Source organism: Enhydra lutris, unplaced genomic scaffold, assembly GCF_002288905.1.
Source record: "Enhydra lutris kenyoni isolate GAN:26980312 unplaced genomic scaffold, ASM228890v2 scaffoldscaffold7, whole genome shotgun sequence".
Lineage (NCBI taxonomy): Eukaryota > Metazoa > Chordata > Mammalia > Carnivora > Mustelidae > Enhydra > Enhydra lutris.
The window spans coordinates 7,787,298-7,808,687 of NW_019154091.1; the positions used below are offsets into that span (position 1 = coordinate 7,787,298).

The 21,390-nt window shown below is 39.4% G+C and overlaps 1 protein-coding gene across 1 annotated transcript in view; it reads right to left on the reverse strand.

Moving 5' to 3' along the window:
• The window catches only part of LOC111142202 (cilia and flagella associated protein 54), a 313,573-nt gene extending 297,723 nt beyond the window's left edge, over window positions 1-15,850 (reverse strand). The window contains exons 1-3 of the mRNA XM_022495227.1: window positions 15,515-15,850; window positions 6,882-6,987; window positions 4,012-4,155 (exon numbers count right to left, since the gene is read on the reverse strand). Of these exons, the coding sequence (XP_022350935.1) occupies window positions 4,012-4,155; window positions 6,882-6,987; window positions 15,515-15,843 (579 nt within the window). The 5' untranslated portion in view covers window positions 15,844-15,850. The remainder of the gene's footprint in view (window positions 1-4,011; window positions 4,156-6,881; window positions 6,988-15,514) is intronic.
• Window positions 15,851-21,390: the final 5,540 nt, after the last annotated feature.

Genomic DNA, 21,390 nt, shown 5'->3' on the forward strand with positions numbered 1-21,390 from the left:
CTCATTAGTATTTTAATCTATTAATCTGGATGCAGTTATTACCATTTACACAATTCATTCAGCAAATGTCTGCTGCACACCTCTATTTGCCACATTCTGCTAAGCAATAGGGACTCAAGGACGAAGATGTTGTCCCTGTTCTTGGCAGAGGGAAAAGCATTCCAGGCACACGCAATGTTAGGAATCCTTAAAGTCGTTGCTGTGGTCACTGAATTGAAAGTCTTTTGTAAGTTTGGGTAAAAAGGCTTAAAATAAAGAGATGAGGGATGCCTGGCTGGCTCAGTTGGAAGAGCATTCAACTATTGATCTTGGAATCATGAGTTTCAGCCCCATGTTGGGTGTAGAGATTACTATAAAAAATCAGCTTTGGGACTCCCAGCTGGCTCAGTGGGTGGAGCTTGCCACTCTTGTTATCAGGGTCATTGAGTTTGAGCCCCATGTTCATGTAGAGATTATTTTAAAATAAAATCTTTAAAAAAGAGAGAGATTAGGCTCTTAACGTGGTGCATGGTCAGAACATAGAGAACATTTCACATCATTCCAAGGAATATGAACTTTAGCCAAAGGAGAAAGTCAAGGAGCAATGGAATAAAATGATCTGATTTACAGTTTAGAAGTTCAGAAGTCAAGTCTGACAAAATTGGGGAAGATGAAAAGCAGAGTATGGAGCACAAAGCTACAGGCAGGGGGACTAGGAAACTCAAAGGCCTTTGACGTAGTCCAGAGATACCAGGGTCCTGAAATAGGTGCTGGAATCAGGGATGAATAGGAAGAAAAAAATTTTTTATTAAGATTTATTTATTTGAGAGAGAGAGCATGAGCATGTGCACACATGCTGGCAAGAAGGGAGGGGAAGGGGCAGAGGGAGAGGGAGAGAAAGAATCCTAAGCAGACCCCACACTAAGTGCAGAGCCTGACCTGGGGCTCAATCCCAGGACTAGAGACCATAACACCAGCTGAAACCAAGAGCTGGATCTCCAATTGACTGTCACCCAGGTGCCCCGCAAAAGGAGAGATTTAAGTTTTATCTGACTTAATGGGATTTAGAATTTTTTTAAGATTTTATTGATTTATTTGAGAGAGAGAAAGTGAGTGAGAAAGACAGCATGAGGGGGAGAAGGGGCAGAGGGAGAAGCAGACTCCCCACTGAGCAGGGAGCCCAAAGCAGGACTCTGATCCCAGGATCCTGGGATCATGACCTGAGCCGAAGGCAGACATTTAACTGACTGAGCCACCCAGGCGCCCCAGAGTCCATGGGATTTAGATGTGGGAGGCAAAAGCGAGAAAGCGGTCTACAGTGATTTCTGTTTGGGTGAGTGGCTGGTGCCAATTATGGAGGAAAGGGAATGAATTCACTTTAGGATATGTGGAGTGTGACATGTTTCTGACATAAATCTCACAAGAGAGATTCTAGTTAGAGAATCATCACTACTGCTAAAGCTGAGGCAGTGCACATGCACTAGCACAAATGGGCCTTCCTCTAACACATGTGATTTCCCACTGGGATACATGTAGACGATTTCTAGCCATCCTATAACTGGTATCACAGAAAAAAGAGATTTATTGACTGCATGTGCATTTTGGAACAGTTATCCTCAAAATGCTCTCTCTTAGAAGCCGATAGTGATACCTAATATTTTTTTTAGTGTCAGGCCCTATTCTAAGACTTTTTTTTAAAGACTTTATTTATTTATTTGAGAGAGAGATCACAAGTAGGCAGAGAGGCAGGCAGAGAGAGAGGGGGAAGCAGGCTCCCCGCTGAGCAGAGAGCCCGATGCAGGGCTCTATCCCAGAACCCTGAGATCATGACCTGAGCCAAAGGCAGAGGTTTTAACCCACTGAGCCACCCAGGCACCCCAATTCTAAGTCTTTTATTATCTCAACAATCTAAAACAATCCTCTGAGGTAAGTCTTATTGTTATTTCTGTTTTACAGATGAGGAAACTGAGACACAAAGAAATTACATAGCTTCTCTGGGGTCCCATCATTAGGAAGGGGCACAGCAGCTTTTTGAACCCAGGCAGGCTGGCTCTAGAGACCAAATTCTTACCAACTCTGCCACAATGCCTCCCCACATTACCACAAAGAGGATCATTAAAAAAACAGGAGTATCTCTGCACAAAAATATTTGACAAGTAAATTCTACATTATTACCACTTCATCTATAATTTTTATGCATCTAACTCTAAAATCTATTTCTCTAACAAAACCTCTCAAGACCTCTAAATTCTTCATTGTCCAGCTCCTACTCGATTACATTTTCAATCCATTCGTTCTCTTACTCACTTATTTTATAGATATTTATTGAGAAACACAGTGTGCCAGAACCTCTAAAAAACCAAATTCTTCATAGATTTTCATGCCCTTCACAAGGATGCTGCTGGCATACTTTTATGTTGGCTTCATTACTTTACCATCTGCCTCTAGTCTTTGTCCTTCTAAACTATTCAGTGTAGTATTTATTCATTCATTTAGTAAAGCTTTATTGAGCATCTATTATATACTATTATATCTATTACATGATCATTGTGACACAATCTCCAAAACATCTTTCCAAAGTTTATTAAGTGCATTTTCTTATCCATCACTGAAAACATTTATTAAGCAACTTAGAGCACACAAGCAAATGCCATCCTAAGCAAATGAAAGACATTTAGAAGCTGTCAACTAAGGAATACATTGCACAGCTAACAATAAATTGTAGCTAAAATAGCTACTGCTTTCATCCTACTGTATGTGCAGCAGTTTTGTCTCCAAAGACTTTTGGAAAAAAGGCAGTTTGGAACTGATTCACTGTTCTAGGCACTAGAGGTTAGAGACTAGAGCAGTGCCTGTCTTCACAAAGCTCATATTCTAGAAGGGGAAACAGGCAATAAAAACATAAACAAATAAAAATGTATATGGTAATAATAAGCAATATAAAGAAAAATAAAGCATGAAGTGCAAGAGACCTGAAGGAAGGGATGGATGAGCCACACAGATATCTCGGAGACAAGCTTTCCAGAAGGAGCTCACAGTGCACCAGTACTAAGCCAGAGAGGCTGGGTGGAAGCAGAAACATGTAACAGTACGAGAAAAAAAGATGGGGCCGTGGACCAGGGTGGCATAGGAGGGTACTTAAAAGTCTAAACTCCTAAGCTTTTCATTCAGCACTCTTCCCAATGGGATGCCTATTTATATTGCCCAGTATTCTGATTCACGTACTTAGGGTACAGCCAAACTGAACCACTCAATGTGCCCCAAACACGCCTTGGGATCTTCTGCTAGTACACCATATGCTGTTTCCGAAGGCTTGAATAGTCACCAAGTTTGGAATAACATCGCTTTGGAATCAGACTGATTAGGGTTCAAACACCAACATTGCCCATTGCGTTAAGGGGCTAGGTTTCTTAGCCTCTGTTTCCTCATCTGTAAAAGAGGCATGACCATATCCACCTTCTAGGATTGTAATGAAGCTATAAGAAGACCATTCATATAATGCTTACTGAAGAAGATAGCTCCTGACAACTGCTCACAACCCCTCGACCAGTGAATGAATAGTAGCAATTAACATAATAATAATAATGGTGTATTAGAAATAATGCATCCCATTTTTTTGTATTAAAAGATCTATGCTTGATTCTCTGAGCCACTAGTTAACTAACTGTGCCATCAGCTTTCTTTCTCTCTTTTGTAAAATAAGGGTAACAACAGTTTCTAACTCATAAAGTTATTGAGGATCAAATATATTTTCCAAAGCATTTCATAAACTAAAAGCACTCTACAAATATTAGTTATCATAACAATAATAGATGTCTGCTGGAGGAATGAGTGCTTATTATGACACAATCTCCAAAACATCTTTCCAAAGTTTATTAAGTGCATTTTCTTAGCCATCACATTAAGCAACTTAGAGCACACAAGCAAGTGCCATGCTAAGCAAATGAAAGACATTTAGAAGCTGTCAACTGAAGAATACGTTGCACGGCTAATCATAAATTGTAGCTAAAACAGCTACTGTTTTCTTCTTACTGTATGTGCAGCAGTCTTGTCTCCAAAGCCTTTTGGGAAAAAAGCAGTTTTGAACTGATTCACATCTGCTTTATTCTCATCAAAGTTGATAGTGAACTGCTGAAGATACCTTCCATAGCACTGTAAAAGCGCCAGTTTGTATTCCTGAAATAAAAAGAGGACTTGATGAAAGTTTCAAAGTATGACTTTGCTTATCGTTATTAAAATTTGATAATATTCAAATTATTCTTAATAGTATCAATGTTGATTATTACTGTAACACTCTTTTACTAACACCATTACATCGTAACTACCATTATCACTAGCATCTCTAAACACATATTATGTGAAGCCACTGCACTGGGTGCTTCATGTGCATTATTGCATTAATCCTCCTCCCAACAAGCCTATTGTGAGACGAGACCATCACAACGAGAATATCCACCAGGGTGTGGATAATGATGACATAATAATGAGAATATTCACCAGGGTGTGTGTGGTAATACCTATATATACTCAAAATCCAAAAAATTCATCATCACCATGTCATAGTAATCCACCTACTCAAGAAAGGCAGATGAGTTGCATAACCAGCCTTGCTTCTCCGATACCTCCTCAGTTCCAAAAAAGAAAGAAAGGGGGAGAGAGGGGAGAGGAAAGGACGAAGGGAAGGAGAAAAGAAAAAGAGGAAAGAAGGAGAGAGAGAAAGAACGAAGGCAGGAAGGGAGAGGATAGGAAAGGCTCTCTCTCTTTTATCTGACATCAGTCTCTGAAGCTGCATCAGGACAAATAATAAAAGCCTGAGCTATTGTTAGTTAGGATTCCTATTAGTCCTAATTGGTGCTTATGTTTCCATTTCAAAATCAGGCCTCATCTCTGCAGCGCACAGGGCACAGCTGACCTGGAGCTTCAGGGCAGGGGAGGTGAGCAGGGCTGCGGATATGAGTCAACTGCACCCCTTCGTCAGCTTCCTCCCCTACAACTGTCTCCAGGGAAAGCAACTACTCTCCATGTCTACTGCCTATAGGGTTACCCAGGCCCTTGGGAGGCATCTACAGTCAAACTTATGTTTCTATTGAATTTTGTTACTTTTCACTAATGGGAGGCTGAAACTTTTCCTTTCTAACTTGGTTCATACAATGAATTTAAATCTAGGTTCAAAACAAGACCATTCCAACAAAGCGAACTTCACTGGAATTAAATAAAACTAGAGATTCTAGAACCAAGAAACAACTCCAGTTCATTTTCAGGATTCTAAATACCTCTATCAACCCACTTTCTCACCAATGAAAAGTAGATTAAAAATGTTTTCTTTGGGGCGCCTGGGTGGCTCAGTGGGTTAAGCCGCTGCCTTCGGCTCAGGTCATGATCTCAGGGTCCTGGGATCGAGCCCCGCATCAGGCTCTCTGCTCGGCAAGGAGCCTGCTTCCTCCTCTCTCTCTGCCTGCCTCTCTGCCTGCTTGTGATCTCTGTCTGTCAAATAAATAAATTAAAAAAAAAAAAAGTTTTCTTTGTTCCTTTAAGTAAATTTTAAAATATCCTATCTGGGCCTTTCTATCTGAAATATTCTGAATCTTTAGCCACTACCCAGCATCAACTTGCTTTATCAACTTCTAACATGTTCTTCCCTCCTCCCTCCACCAATATCCGCTCCACCCACCTGAATACTCCACAAACACCACCCAACTGTGCTGTGTATCACCCGCCTCCTATACTGAGAAGTATAAAAACGGAGAGGACACTCTTCTAATACTTGTCAAAACAGTTATTCCACTTCACATGAATATAACTCACAAGGTGGATCTTGTCCAAGAGTTTTTTTGTTTGTTTTCAATAGTTTTCCTGTAGAGAAACTTTTTTTTACCTGTATTTTTTCTTTATTTTTAAATTTCTAAGAACTACGGTCCAATTACATGAAGCTAAACTGATGCCCTAATTTTGGCAGCAGACAATAGATCATCTACATTTGAAATTTCCTCCACAGTTCCTCCTCCATTTGGTAAACTTGCCTCTCAAACCTCTCCCCACTAAAAAAAAAAAAAGAAAAGAAAAATAAATTCAAGTCCAGAAAATAGAAATGAAGGAGGAAAACGAAGCTGAAAAACTGTAAATCAAGAAAACATTGAAAATGGCCTAAAAACGCTTTGGATAAAAAAAAAACTCTTGGTCCAAGGATTCTAGATGTGTCAAACATTCATATTTAACTCGGAATAATTTGGGCCTATGCCAGAGTTTAAGGGAAAAACTTACATTATCGTTAACTGAAAACCCAGCTATGGTGTAGTCTTACTAAAGCAAATCTACAAGTCCACAGCAATCCAAGACCTGGGCACTGTTATGAACTGGAAATTGGGCACAAGCTCAGTTCAGAATACAATACTAAATAAGAAACAGGACATGTAAGGAATGTCTGCTCTATTACATATAGCAAAACATTAAGAAGTTGAAAGTAATTAAAACAGGGTGCTGGGAACCAGACAACAAAGCAGCAAGGCCAGGAACCCATGAAAGTTGTCACTGGGCAAGGTCAGCCATGTGAAAAACAACAGGAAGTGGTGTCTGGTCTCCTTTGTATGAGGTAGGAACATGATGACTCAGCATTTCCTGTTGGGCACCTACCACACCCTATGTTAACTAGGGGCTGTGTGCCTGCCCGACCCCAGCCAGTTGTCTCTCTGTTCAGGAATCTCTCACCTCTGGAGAATCTCAACTACAAAATTAAAAAATAAACACTCTTTTGATTACTGTGCCTCATTAAAATTTATAACATTCGTTCATATTTTTCTAAGGAAAAAAATCAAATCATGTAAAATAGGAATGGTATCAAACCAAATAATAATAATTAGCCAAGTAAGTTTCATTTAGGCCCTTTTTACTCCAGAGGAACTTACTTTCATTTCACAAAGGCTATCTCCAACCTTCAGAAGCTTTTCATTGTAATAAGCAGCTGGCAGCCGGGGGGCATATTTGGTCCAGATATTAAACAAAGAGGTGGCGCTGTAAGAATCATAAAATAAAATTATATCTTCAAAGTCAGCAAGAAACCTCAGTTAATTAGCAAACAATCCCTAAAAACTTACTTTGTGCTGTCTTTCCAATGTGCCTTACTGTCAATGGCTAATTATTACTAAATATAGTGAAAATTATTGCTTCCTTTATGCCAAACACTGACCAAAACTATCTTTTTAAGATTTTATTTATTCATTTGAGAGAGAGTGTGAACAGGAGAGCACAAGCAAGGGGAGGGGCGGAGGGAGAGGGAAAAGCAGACTCCCCCAGCCATTCCCCCGTGAACAGGGAGCCCTGCTCAATCCCAGGACCCAGGGACCATGACCTGAGCCAAAGGCAGATATTAACTAAGCCACCCAGGCAGCCCTGATCAAAGCTCTTTACATGCAATTTATAAAACAGATCTTACTTTTTAGAGTAATTTTAGGTTCACAGAAAAATTGAGCAAAGGGTATGGAGATTCCCCACATGCTGCATGCCCCACCCAAATGCACAGCCCCCCCCACCCCGCCCTTATCAACAATCATCCGCCACCAGAGCGGTTTATTTGTTACAACTCATGAACCTACATTGACACATCATTATCAACCAGTATCTAGTTTAATTTAGGGTTTACTCTTAGTGTTATATACCAAGTGGGTCTGGAAAAATGTATAATGATGGGAATCCATCATTATGTTATCACAGAGAGTAGTTTCACTGCTCTAAAAATCTTCTGTGTTCTGCCTATGCATCCCACTCTCTCCCTTAACCCCAGGCAACCACTGAGCTTTTTATTATCCCCACAATTTTGCCTTTTTCAAAATGCCATATAGTTAGAATCATACAGCATATAGCCTTTTCAAACTGGCTCCTTTCACTTAGTAATATGAATTTAACATTCCTCCATGTTTTTTCATGGCTTGATAGCTCCTTTCTTTATAATGCTGAGTAATATTTCCTTGCCTAGATATATCACATTTTATTTATTCATTCACTTACTGAAGGGTATCTTGTTTGTTTCAAGTTGTGGCAACTGGAGTAAAGCCACTATCAACATCCATGTGCAGATTTTTGTATGGACGTAAGTTTTCAACTCCTTCAGATAAATACCAAAATGCATGATTGCTGGATTGTATGGTAAGAGTATGCTTAGTTGGGATGCCTGGGTGGCTCAGTCAATTAAGCGTCTGCTTTCAGTTCAGGCCATGATCCCAGGATCTTGGGATGGAGTCCCACATCAGGCTCCCTACTCATCAGGGAGCTTGCTTCTCCCTCTGCCTGCCGCACCCCCGGCTTGTGCGCTCGCTCTCACTCTCTCTCTCTGACAGATAAATAAATAAAATCTTTAAAAAACAAATAAAACTCTTAAAAAAAAAAAAAAAAAGAGTATGCCTGGTTTTTTAAGAAACCACCAAACTGTCTTCCTCAATTAGCTGTAGCATTTTGTATCCCACCAGCAATGAATAGGGAGTCCCTGTTGTTCCACATCCTCCCTTCATTTGGTGATGTTGGTGCTCTGGATTTTGGCCATTCTAATAGGTGTATAATGGTATCTCATTGTTTTAATTTTCATTTTCCTAATGATATATTTTCGGGGACCATCTTTTCATATGTTTATTTGCCACTTGTATTATCTTCTTTGATGAGGTTTATGTTAAGTTCTCTGATCCATTTTTAAAATCAAGTTGTTTGTTTTCTTATTGTTGAGTTTTAAAAGATTTCTTTGTATATTTTGGATAATGGTCCTTTATCAGATATGTCTTTGGCAAATATTTTCTTCCAGTCTGTGGCTTGTCTTTTCATTTTCTTGATGGTGTCTTTCACAAAGCAGAAATTTTTTATTTTAATGAAGTCCTGCTTATCAACTCTTTTTTCATGGACTGTGGCTTCGATGTTATATCAAAAAAAATCATTATCAAACCCAAAGACATCTAGATTTCTCCTATGTTATCTTTTAGGAATTCCATAGAATTTTACATTTAGGTTTGTGATCCATTTTGAGTTAATTTTTGTGAAGGGTGTAAGGTCTGTGCTGAGATTCATTTCTTGCATGTGGATATCCAGTTGTCCTACACCATTTGTTAAGATCATCTTTGCTCCACTGTATTGTCTTTGCTCCTCTGTCAAAATCAGTTGATTACATTTATGTGGGTCTATTTCTGGGCTCTCTGCTCTATCCAAATGATGTATGCGTTCATTCTTTCACTGATACCACTCTGTCTTGATTACTGTATCTTTAGAGGAACTCTTGAAGTCAGTCTTCCAAATTTGTTCTCCTCCAATATTGCATTGGCTATTCTGGGTCTTTTGCCACATGCAATTTTGTTTTCATTTCATTTCCACAACAACCTTGAGATAGGTAGTCTCAATATCCCAGGTATATAGTTGATGAAATTGAGGCTCAGTTCATCCATGATCTTAACTAGTATATTACTGTGCCTGCCTGTCTTTTGGAATGTAAACTATCTGAGGGCAAGGATTTTGACTATGTTATTCATTGCCCAACCTCAAGAGTAGTGAATATCTAGTATATATATGTACTCAATAATTATTTGTTGAAAGAATGAATGAATACATAAATGACTATGAAAAAAATTCCTTGTTTTTATTTTATTTTTTTCTTTAGAGTCCAGGGACTTCACTATCAAGTCAGTCCTTTAGGGTTCTATTTCTTTCCACCAAGTAAACAAAAATAAAACATACAATATTCTCAAAATAGTTTCTAGTTAATTTCAAAGGGTAGCAGATCACTGATCATTTTGTTCATTCATTTAGTTAATATTTACTTCTTCCCCCCTCTCAGAAATTATAAATGCCTCTAGGAAAAATCCAAATTTCCCTCAACAGTTGTCTAAGCCTATCTCATAAATTTCTATATGTGGACAGTATTATGTACTGAATGAGTGTGTCCTCTCGAAATTCTTATGTTGAATTTGAGTGTGGCTATATTCGGAAAAGGGTACTCTCAGGAAATAATTAAGGTTAAATGAGGTCATAAGGGTGGGGCCCTACTCTGATGGCATTAACGCCCATTTCAGAAAAACTCCAGATAATTTGTTCTCTTTCTCTCTTTGTACTTGGTCAGAGGAAGAACTATGTGAAGACCCAGTGCTCTTCTGCAAGCCAGGAAGAGTGCTTTCACCAGAAACTGACACTGCAAGACCTTGATCTGGGGCTTCTAGTCTCCAGAACTATGAGAAAATAAATATCTGTTGTTTAAATCATCCAGACTTTGGTGTTTTGTTATGGCAGCCCAAACTGACTAATTTATAATTACTAATTAGAAACTAATAGCCCAAATTGACTAATACAGGCAGGAATGAAAACTTAGGGACTGAAGATGCCTCTAGTACTTATGATGTATATGTTGGGATATTATCAGAACAACCTCAACAGAAACATGTTGATTAATGCATTCAAATAATTAAATGATGTTGAGTTACAAGGGAGGGGTAGGGGGACAGGATATTCTTGCCTTCTTTGACTGATTAGTAATATTTTGGGAAATGAAAATATACACATAACCAAGTAGTAAATAACCATGCCCAAAAAAGTTATGGGAAATATAGCCATAGAAATTTTAAAAGGAAAAGGTTTTTTAGTTTAGGTTTTTCTTTTTTTTTTTTTTAACCTTTTCGCTTTAATTTGCTGTTTCATGAAATGTCACAGTATTAGAATAAATATAATGAATCCCAAGGAGTCAGCAAGCCTTGTTAGAATTCTTAAATTATGCAGATGAAAGACTTAATATTTTCAAACCTTAAAGATGAGATAATGATGACTATGTTTATTACTCATAAAAGAAAAATACCAGCTTTGTTAAATCAATCAAGCTTATATAATAAGCGAATTTTTTTTTAAGTGAACTTTAAGTTCAAGTTAAGACTGCTCACTGGGAATGACTTACATAACGATTAAACAAAGAAAATATAACATACACTATATAATGTGCATCATTTAAGAAAATGTTAATACCCTTTGGATTGCTGACTTATTACAGCTGCCACTGGATAGTTAGAATTCTCTAAAATAGAAAATCTTAACTATATAAGCAATATCTAAATCTCATGTGGTTATAACAAAAGCATACCTTTAAAAAAAAAATCTGTCAAATTCTGAGTTTAATAACATTGCCAGTATGATCAAACTATATTTTAGATCCTGTGAATTTTTATGCTTATGTAAGTTCCCACAGTTACAAAAAAATTTTGATTTTAAAAAATAACCATCTCTCAAATATGTTATAAAAGCAAATCCTACCTCTTGTATTCTTTTTTTTTTTTTAAGATTTTATATATTTATTTGACAGAGATCACAAGTAGACAGAGAGGCAGGCAGAGAGAGGGGGAAGCAGGCTCCCCACACGGAGCAGAGAGCCCGATGTGGGGCTCAATCCCAGGACCCCGGGATCATGACCTGAGCCGAAGGCAGAGGCTTTAACCCACTGAGCCACCCAGGTGCCCCCTACCTCTTGTATTCTTTTTTTTTTTTTTTTTTTTTTTTTTTTTTTTTTTTTTTTTCAGTGTGAGAGAGAGAGAGAGCGAGCACAGACAGACAGAATGGCAGGCAGAGGCAGAGGGAGAAGCAGGCTCCCTGACGAGAAAGGAGCCCGATGTGGGACTCGATCCCAGGACGCTGGGATCATGACCTGAGCCGAAGGCAGCTGCTTAACCAACTGAGCCACCCAGGCGTCCCTACCTCTTGTATTCTTAACTGGCTTCCACATTGTCATTCTTACTCCATTTGGACAAGATTACATAAATACATACATATAATATTAAATAAGGTTAATCCCTTGCCCAAAACTACCCAATGTTTTCCCATTGCATTTGGAATAAGGCAAACTCTGTAAAAGGCCTCTAAAACCTTCCATAGCCCTACCTATGTCTCTAATCTCACCTCATAGCACTGCACCCACACTCACTAAGCTATGCTTAATGAATGGCCTTCCATACATCCCTCCCAAGTCTCTGGCTCTTTCCTGCCAAGATCTTCCCACATGCTTATTCCCTCTGTTTATCCTCTCTCCTTGCCTGGTATCCTTCTAATCTCAGCTTAATGTCACCTCCCTCACCGTTCACTTGAAAGTAGCTCTGTACTGTGTTCTCTTGAAGCCTCTGCTCAGGTGTCACCTACTCTGACCATATTACTGAAAATTGAAGTCTCCTATCTCCCACTCCATAATCCTGACTCTCTTTAGTTTTCTCCCTAGCATTTATCACTTTCTAGGTTACCATAAAATGAACTTATTTAATATGTTTATTGCATACCTCCTCCTCTAGAATATAAACACCAAGAAGGCAGGGATCTGTGTCTGGTTCACTGCTGGATTTCCAGCACCTAGTACAATACCTGGCACCTGTAAGTGCTCAGTAGCTTCTTCCCTCATTGCACTTGCTGTTTGTATATTGACTTAATGACTCACTGAAAGCTTATAAACTCCATGAGCACAGATTCCCTATATATTTTTCACGACCATATAACCTATGGCTAATGCAATGCTGGGCACATAGTAGGCATTCAATAAAAGTTGTTGTGCAAATAAAAAAAAATCTAAATTTTGTGAGAGGTTAGATTGCTAAGGTCCATGTCAATCATTAAGGTTTGTGATTCTCTTACAGTCTCTTTAAAGATGAAACAGATACTCTACTAACCAACTGGCCCATATATAACATAAACAATTATTGAAAACACAAGGATAATAATCCTTGAATTCTTTCAATACCAAATACTCACTGAAAGTTTACTCTAGGGGAGCTGTTGCCTTCGGCTCAGGTCATGATCCAGCCCCAGGTTAGGCTTCCTGTGGGGAGTCTGCTTCTCCAACTCTCTCTGCCTCCTACCCCCTGCTCATGCTGTCTCTTTCTCTCTCTCAAATACAGAAATAAAAACCATGAGAGAAAGAAGTTAGTTAGTTCTCTCTATCCCAACCACCAAGCTAGTTGCTAAAGATAGAAAAATGAAAAAGAGGCGCATTATCCAAAGTCAGCAGAGAGCTTCCATTCTAATAGGGGAATTGGATAATATGCAAGAAAACAAATAAATAAAAAATATAAATGGGTGGTTGAACCTGCATTAAATAGGAAAGGCCTCTCTACAGAGGTAAGAACTGAGCTAAGACCTGAAAGAAATGAAGGAGCCAGATATTTGAAAAGCTGAGGATAGAACATTTCAGACTGAGGCAGCAGCAAAGGCCCTGGGATGAAAAAAATAGTATCTGTCTGCCTGGAAAGTCCTGAGAGAGAAGTGAGAGATGGGCTGAGATGGAAGAGGCAGCCAGGGCCAGATGCTCAGACCCTGGAGGACAGAAGGAGTCTTAAATTTATTCTAACAGCGATGGGAAGCGATAGAAAGTCTTGAGATAGGAGAGTGGGTGGTTGATTTATAAAGGTTACCCTGACTGTAAAGTGAAGGATAGATTTGAGAATCCAGAGGCTGTGGGGAAAGCACAATCTGGTGGTTTGAACTACAAGGCTGGTGGTGGAAACGGGAAGATAAAATGCTATCTAAGGCACAAGCGCAGAAGTGTTTTAAATATAAATACACATAGCTTAGTAATGCACTTTCCTTGGTCAGTTCTTGGTTCTCATTCTACTTGGCCCATCAGCAGGATTTGCCACTGTTAATCGATCATTCCTTCCTAATTTGAAACGGTTTCTCTACCTAATTCTCTACCTGACTGCCAGCACACCACACACTTACCATTTTCCTCCTACCTCCCTGGCCACTCCTTCTTAGTCAATGTCACTTTCTTATCTCTTGTCAATGTTGGCACACCCGGGAGTTCAGTCCTTGGCCTCTCCTTTTCTCCATCTACACACATTCCCTTAGCAATTCCATCAAGTGTCATGATTTAAATATCAATAATATGCTGACAAGTTGCAAATGTTTATCTCCTTTGACCTCCAGATCAAAATGACCAACTACCAGAACAGTAATAGTTCTGCTTGGGTGTTGAATTACATTTCAATCTTAACATATCTAAAACTAAACTCTAGGGATGCCTGGCTGGCTCAGTGAGTAGAGCATGCGACTCTTGACCTTGGGATTCTGGGTTTGAGCCCCACATTGGGTGTAGAGATTACTTAAAAATAAAAAATATGTTTTAAAAAAGGAAAACTAAACTCTTGATCTGCCTCTTTCCTACCAGAAACCCATTCTTCCTACAGTCTCAATCCTATCCCGGGAGCCTCACACTTGCCATTTTCCCTTGTGGCCGGTTCTTCCTACAGAAATCTTCATCAGGGGCACCTGGGTGGTTCAGTGGGTTAAGCCTCTGCTTTCGGCTCAGGTCATGACCCCAGGGTCCTGGGATGGAGCCCTGCATCTGGCTCTCTGCTTATCAGGGAGCCTGCTTCCCCCTCTCTCTCTGCCTGCTTCTCTGCCTACTTGTGATCTCTGTCTGTCAAATAAATAAATAAAATCATAAGAAAAAAAAAAAAGAAATCTTCATCAGTTGCTACTATAGCTCCTTCTCATCTTTCTCAAAGGCCACTTTTCCCGACTTAACCTAACCACGCTCCCAGCCCCCCCATTTTAAATTTCAACACCATACCATATCTTCCAACCCCACACTCTGCTCTAATATTCTCCCTAGCATTTCTTTCCCTGTAAAATGATTTCTCTACTTGTTTAGTAGCTGTCTGCAGCAACCAAAAACATATGCTCCATGAAGGTACAAATTGTTCTTTCATTAATTTCGTATTTTCCTAGTTCCTAGAATGGTACCTGATATATAGTAGGTGTTCAATAAATAGTTAAATGCATTAATGAGTAACAAATGTAAGTTAAAACTATTTCATCATATTAAACGCATGAATGAGAAATAAAAGTTGAAATTATTCACTATGCTGGTATTCTTTGACATTTGTCTATATTTTTAACTGTTTGTTCTGCGAGGTATTTTGACTGCGAAAGAAAGATGGTAACATCATCAGGAAAGAACCTTGAAAACAGGTAGTTTGTCGCTCTGTAGTAACATAGGGATACAACTCCCAAGAAGGCAAACATATATGCAAAATGAGTACAAAATCAGTAAAAAAAAAAAAAAAAAAAGTGACCCTAACAACAATATAAAAAGGAATTAAAGTATAAAACGGAATTAAAGTGCTCATGTTCACGGCATCAAGAACTAACTTTTTCAAGAACCTAAGCTACCTTAAAGTTATCTCTTTTTCCTCATATACAAAATTCTACCCACAATATGGAAACTTGTGAAACCCCTCAGTGAGTCAAAAATTTATTGGTATGGGGTAGCGTCGCGACTGGGGAACACTCAGAAGGAATGGTGAGTTATGAAACACTTCTGTGTTTTTCTTTTGACCCGAGCAGGAAGCCAAGGTGTACCATTTACCGGGAATTGAGGATCTTAAGAACGATGAGTCTCCACTTCTAAAACTCTGTTTTTATCTCCAGGTCCGCAACTCTGACCCAGCTCTGGCATCACCGTGGGCATCCTCGAGGGCATCTCCTCAGGCCCCAAGAGTTGCCCGTCTCTGGCCGGCGCCCTCCCCAGCGCCCTGCCTCTGCTTACCAAAGCCGGTGGAATTCATGCTTCTGTTCCTCCGTGATCGCTAACGCCTTCTTTCTCTTCATAAAGCCTAGTAATTCCCGGATTTCCCTCTCGCAGGAGGCCAGGAGCGGGTTTTTAGCGTCCAGTGGCCCATAAAACACAGCAAGGGGCAAGGAGTTCTCGAGGCAGGCGGAGCGCGGCACTGGGCTCGGGGAGCTGTCCTTCGACTCCAGGGGCGACTTCGAGAGTGCGTTCGAGGTGGGGGGCGGGGTCGGCGGCGGCCCCGTTGGGGACAAGGATGTGGGAGACAGGGTGACGGGAGAGGTCGAGGAGCTGTCTAGCGCCGCCATATTGAAGAGACCCGGACCGGCTTTAAGTGTACGGACACGCGGTTGCCTGGCGACCGTCTCGGGGCAACCAGGCTTCCAGCGCGCTTTCGGGAAAACACAGCGGCCCCTAGAGGGCAAAAGGGGAAAGAACCCGGTCCGGAAAGAAACCACGCTCTGGGGGCTTGTTTGCCCTCTCTTCACCCGCACTGCTGTATGAGAGAAGAGAGAGGTTTTGTACAGAAAGCCGGCAAATAGCAAAAGCAAAAACTTACGATTACAAATTCAGACTATATTCGTTTTCCATTTCGGCTACTTAATGATAATAATGATCATTAATATGTGTATGTGTCAGGCATTGTTCTAAGCATTTGAAACAATCTCATTTAATCATAACACCTTTACCACCTAGGGTATTATGAGAATCTCCATTTCACAGTTTAAGAAACCAAACTTTACTGACCAAGGTCAGAATAAACTGTAGTATCAGGGACCAGATCCCAGCCTTCTGACTCCAAAGCCTGTGCTCAAAATGAGTAAGTTTCCCAAAAAAAAAAAAAAAAAAAAAAAAAAGCTTACCAAATCAAAATTAGGAAAATCTGACAACCAGTTTAAGAATCAAGTACACTGGGTGGGGGGGGCGGGGGGAGCGCAGGGGGCGCCTGGGTGGATCAGTCAGTTAAGCCTCTGCCTTGGGCTCTGGTCATCATCTCAGGGTCCTAGGATGGAGCCCCACATGGGGCTACCAGCTCAGCGGGGAGCCTGCCTCTCCCTCTCCCTCTGCAGCTCCTGGGGCTTGTACTCTCCCACGCTCTCTCTCTCTCAAATAAATAAATATGATAAAATAGAAAAGAATTAAATACATGCAAATGATCCATTCTCTTCCCTCTATTTGTACCTTGAGGTCTGTAACTATGGAAATGATGGCTGTGCCTAACAATTAGGGTTACATTATAGTTCTTCACTGGTATTTCATCCTTATTCTAATTATCACTATATTCTAAATTAATAAGCATTTCATTCAACATTAACTGCCAGACATTAATGCATACTGGTGGCCTGAAGTGTTAACTCTCAAAATACATTTGCATTTTAAACAGAGATTTTAGGAAACTTGCTTCCGATAGGGAAACTATAGGCCTTAAGAAAAATATCTGGGGACAAGGGAAGTTCTTTTTTCCCTGCATATTATGGGCAACAGTAAGTTTATTTATTTGCTTACTTAAGGTATAAGTTTCTAACTTTATAAAATATGCAATGCCAAAAATTATCTAAGAGAAAAAACAGAAGTATTTGATGTCTTAGAAAAATAGGTCTCTAACACTGAAAAGTGTTGCTGGTTCTGTCACACATAAGAATAAATAAAGATAATGGCCCTAACACCCTGTGAGCCCAATTTCCCACTTAAGATTAAGAAGCTTATTGGACCACAGCCTGATTTCTTTCAGGTCTGACCTAATTTCTTGCAGGCCCTGTGGGCCTGTGCTAATTTATGAGGCTGGCCTAATATGCCATGTGTACTGTACTCTAATATTCTTTGAAGGAAAGTGATGATGATTTTGCTCTTCAAGACAGGTATTAGGACCCAGAACCTTTTGGCAGGCAGTGAGGTGACTTGTCACCTCACTATAGGAGTTCAATTCTCCACTCAGGATATACAAATCATTCTTTTTTTTTTTTTTTTTTTTAAAGATTTTATTTATTTATCCGACAGAAAGAGATCACAAGCAGGCAGAGAGGCAGGCAGAGAGAGAGGAGGAAGCAGGCTCCCCGCTGAGCAGAGAGCCCAATGCGGGGCTCGATCCCAGGACCCCCAGATCATGACCCGAGCCGAAGGCAGCAGCCTAACCCACTGAGCCACCCAGGCGCCCCACAAATCATTCTTTGATTAAGATTTTATCTTGTCTCTAAATGAGCAGTAAAAATGTTAAGAACTTGGAGAATTTCAGCCTAAAGAAGTAATTCATTCTAGGGATATTCACAAAAAGTATTAATAGATCTTTTATTTTTAAAAAAATTCAGCTTGGTAAATTCTTCCTCTTCTCATCTTCGCCTTGTTCTCATATAACAGACTTGTCTATTTTAGATCAAAAGCTGATGTAATTTGCCTCTGAGTACTACCTATTATACTGATGAAAAAGAAACTGCAGGATAAAATTAAATTAAAGTGGTCAGAGGGGAGGAAGGAAAAAAAAATAAAACAGATGAAGTGGGGTTCCCCCCCACCCCGGTCTGTCCGCTCTCATAAACAATCTTACTAAGGGTGCAGGCACTTACATTTCAATGTCACTGGTAAAAGAAAATGTGACTTATTAAATTCAGATGCTTGAATTATGTATCTTAGTCATAGCATTGCATTTAGTCATTTTCCTCCTTGCAAATACAAAGTTGACAATGCTTCAGTTGCAGTAGTTTTTAAAGGCTTGTCTGAATATTTAAATGGCTGCTGTATTCTGAATCATCATCGTGCTAAGATGGAAGTTTCCATTTTGTTCAGTTTAAATCATATTTGAAACATTTTTTTAACATTTTCAAGGTGTTATCTTTCTTGTAATGAGATGCAGCTATTAGAATATCTTTTCCACTCTCTTGTCACTTCGCTTTATTCTTGCCACTGAACAAATGCCACTGAAAGAATGGAACTCTGCAACTATTGTGTCTGGCAGGGCTAAATCATGTAAATAGCTTCCTTATAAATAATGTAAATTGCTGTTTCCTTATAATTAATGTCTCTGCAGGCTGCATGGATCCTTTCTGCTTATTCAAAAGTCTTTATAATCTAAAATTGCTGTTACAGAAGGAATAAATAAGGTTAGGACTCTCTCTATTCCTAATTTAGTTGTTAATCATTTGGATTGTCCCAAATATGTACCTATATACGGTCTTTAAAAAAAAAAAAAGGCACAAAGATCTCCTTTTCACCACACCACCCAATATAAACGTTTTTGTAAAAAAACTTCTCCATCCTTTCATTTCGTGCAATGCAACAATTTCTTTAGTAAGTCATAAAATGCATAGGTGAAACCACACATTCCTTAGAAGAAGCAGATGACACACAACTAACATGATAAAAAGGTATGCTGTGAAATGTGCTGGGATGAAGATCTAAAACATGCTGCAGGAGTCCCAAGATGAAGCAAGAACTGGAGAAAGACGAGATGACGCTGGAGAAGGTGGTATTTTAGACCTGGACGCTTCCCTGCTCCTCATTAACAGAAAGTCCCTTGCAATAGGGATTTGCCTTTTTACTGTGATAACCCAGCACCCGAGCCTGGAGCCTGGCACAGAGAAGTAGGGCTTAACAAATCTTTGTTGGAATGAATGAATGGAAAAAATTAAGATGGAGAACCTTTAAAAGGATATCACTGATTGAGAAAAAAAGCCTGACTAAGGTACAAAGTTATAAACATACACAGCGAGTCAAATAAATCATCTGCCTAGTGTGGTGAACCAAATACTACAATAGATCCGGGGGCAAAAGGTAAGGCAAAAAGAGAAGTGTGATTAAATATAGTGGATAGTTGGAAGGTGTGCTAAGAAATTTTTACTTAGTTCTGTATTCAGTGGGAAGCCTTAAGTTAGAAAAAGAGTATAATTAAAAACAATAAGGATTAAAAGCCCAAATTCTGGAGCCAGAAAGCATAGTTTGAATTCCCATTTCTTCCAAGTTACTTGACTTCACTATGCTGTGGTTTCCTCATCTGTAAGATGGAGTGAAACAATAATCCTATTTAACTCAGTTTTGTTTTGTTTAGAATTAAATGAATTAATATGTGTAACACCCATAAAATAGGGCCTAGAAGGACTATATAAATGTTTGCTAATATAATTACTCGCTTGGGAACAATCAAAATTTCCTAAATAGAAAAGAATACAATCCACTCTGTATTTTATGTATTTTGGAAGGGGAACTATGATAGCAGAAGAAAAGATGGACTGGAGTAAAGAAGGTGACATCTGGTCTCAGCTGCACAAATCATCACAATGATTATATACCGTGAACCATGAGACAGAAGCGACTAAACTAAAACCATGAAAAGACACTGGGACAGATTCCGTAGGAAACTGAAGTCTGATCAATATAGGAAAAGGAGAGTCACAGAGTAATATGTAATTTACATAATAATTATATAAGTAATATATATGAAATGTATATAAATAGTTGTAAAAATAGTGGAAGAAATTCTAATATGTATTTATTATTCTAACATGTAATGTATTTATGGTCTTGAAGTGAAGCCTTTCCTAAAAGGTACAAAAGTAAAAGACAGAAAGGAAAATACTAATGAATTTGAATACATTAAGATAAATTTTTGGAAGAGTGAAAGTTAGCACAGCAAAAGTAGAAAAGCCACACACTGGAAAAATGTATTTGTAATGCATAACCTACTGTGTGAACACTATGTCAGTAAGTATCAACAGCAGGTTTAGAAAAAGATAGTGCTTGGGTAAAGTAAACAGGTTTACTTATGACAAGCTACCAATGGAATTAAGTGTAGTCAAGATATATAACAAAGAGATCAGCAACATTATCCAGGACAGACGGGAATATCTGTTTCCAAAACCTAAAATCTTCACCTACGGTACACAGTTCTAGATGGTAATATCCCTGCATCTTCCAGGCCTGTGAGGCTTGAACAAATATCTGCAATTCCTCTGGAGATCAGTATTGCTTCTAACTGAAGACTTTGGTGTAGACAGTTACAGATACTTCTGCCTGGCCCTTCCACCCATAACAACTATAAGGCCACAGATTAGGGCTCTGCTAGGTACTAAATCTCCTCTTCAAGGATTGAGATCTGGAAATTAGATGAGGGCCCAAATTTTCATTGCAGCAACTAATATCAAGTTTTTGCTAACTATTTCTTGAATTTTCTGGTGACAGATATTGAGAGCAATTTCGTTGCCTCCTCATCCATCTTGCTCCTATAAAACCATGATCCATTAGCCAACACTGGACAGCCCTGTAGGTAAAGGTACCTTGGTCGTCCCTCTGGCCTGCCTGTCTATTATGGTAATTACATCAGCGGCCTTTGTTAGCTGCCACCACCTGGCCTTTGCATCATCCCCAGTAACATTATGAAACTAAACTTCATGGCAGAACCTCCGCTATCAACCTTGACCTACAGAAGACAGAAACTATCAAGCTTCTCCAAAGATCATGGTGCTCCCGTCATCACTGCATTCTTTACATTCTCAGTGAAGCGAATACTCCCTGACCATTCCCAGGGGACACAACCAGCCGGTGGGCTCTCAGGACATACATAATAAACTCATTCTAACATTCCCACGTCTCTCAGCCTTCTGGTCCTTTCTTCAATATCATACCGAGGAAGTTCTGCCATCTTTACTTCAATCGATATAGAACATTATCAGATCCACGCTTCAAGAAGCCATCCTGTTAAATTACTGGGAACCCTGAAGTATGGCTAAGTAGCCCCGTATTAATGAAATCAACCCTATTCAGTTTTGTATTCTGTCCTCCTGGTCTAACATACTCGAGATACGCTCCTATGCACATTCCCCAGGTTCAGCTAACACCTTTGAGCCAGATCCTGCAATTCCTTTGGC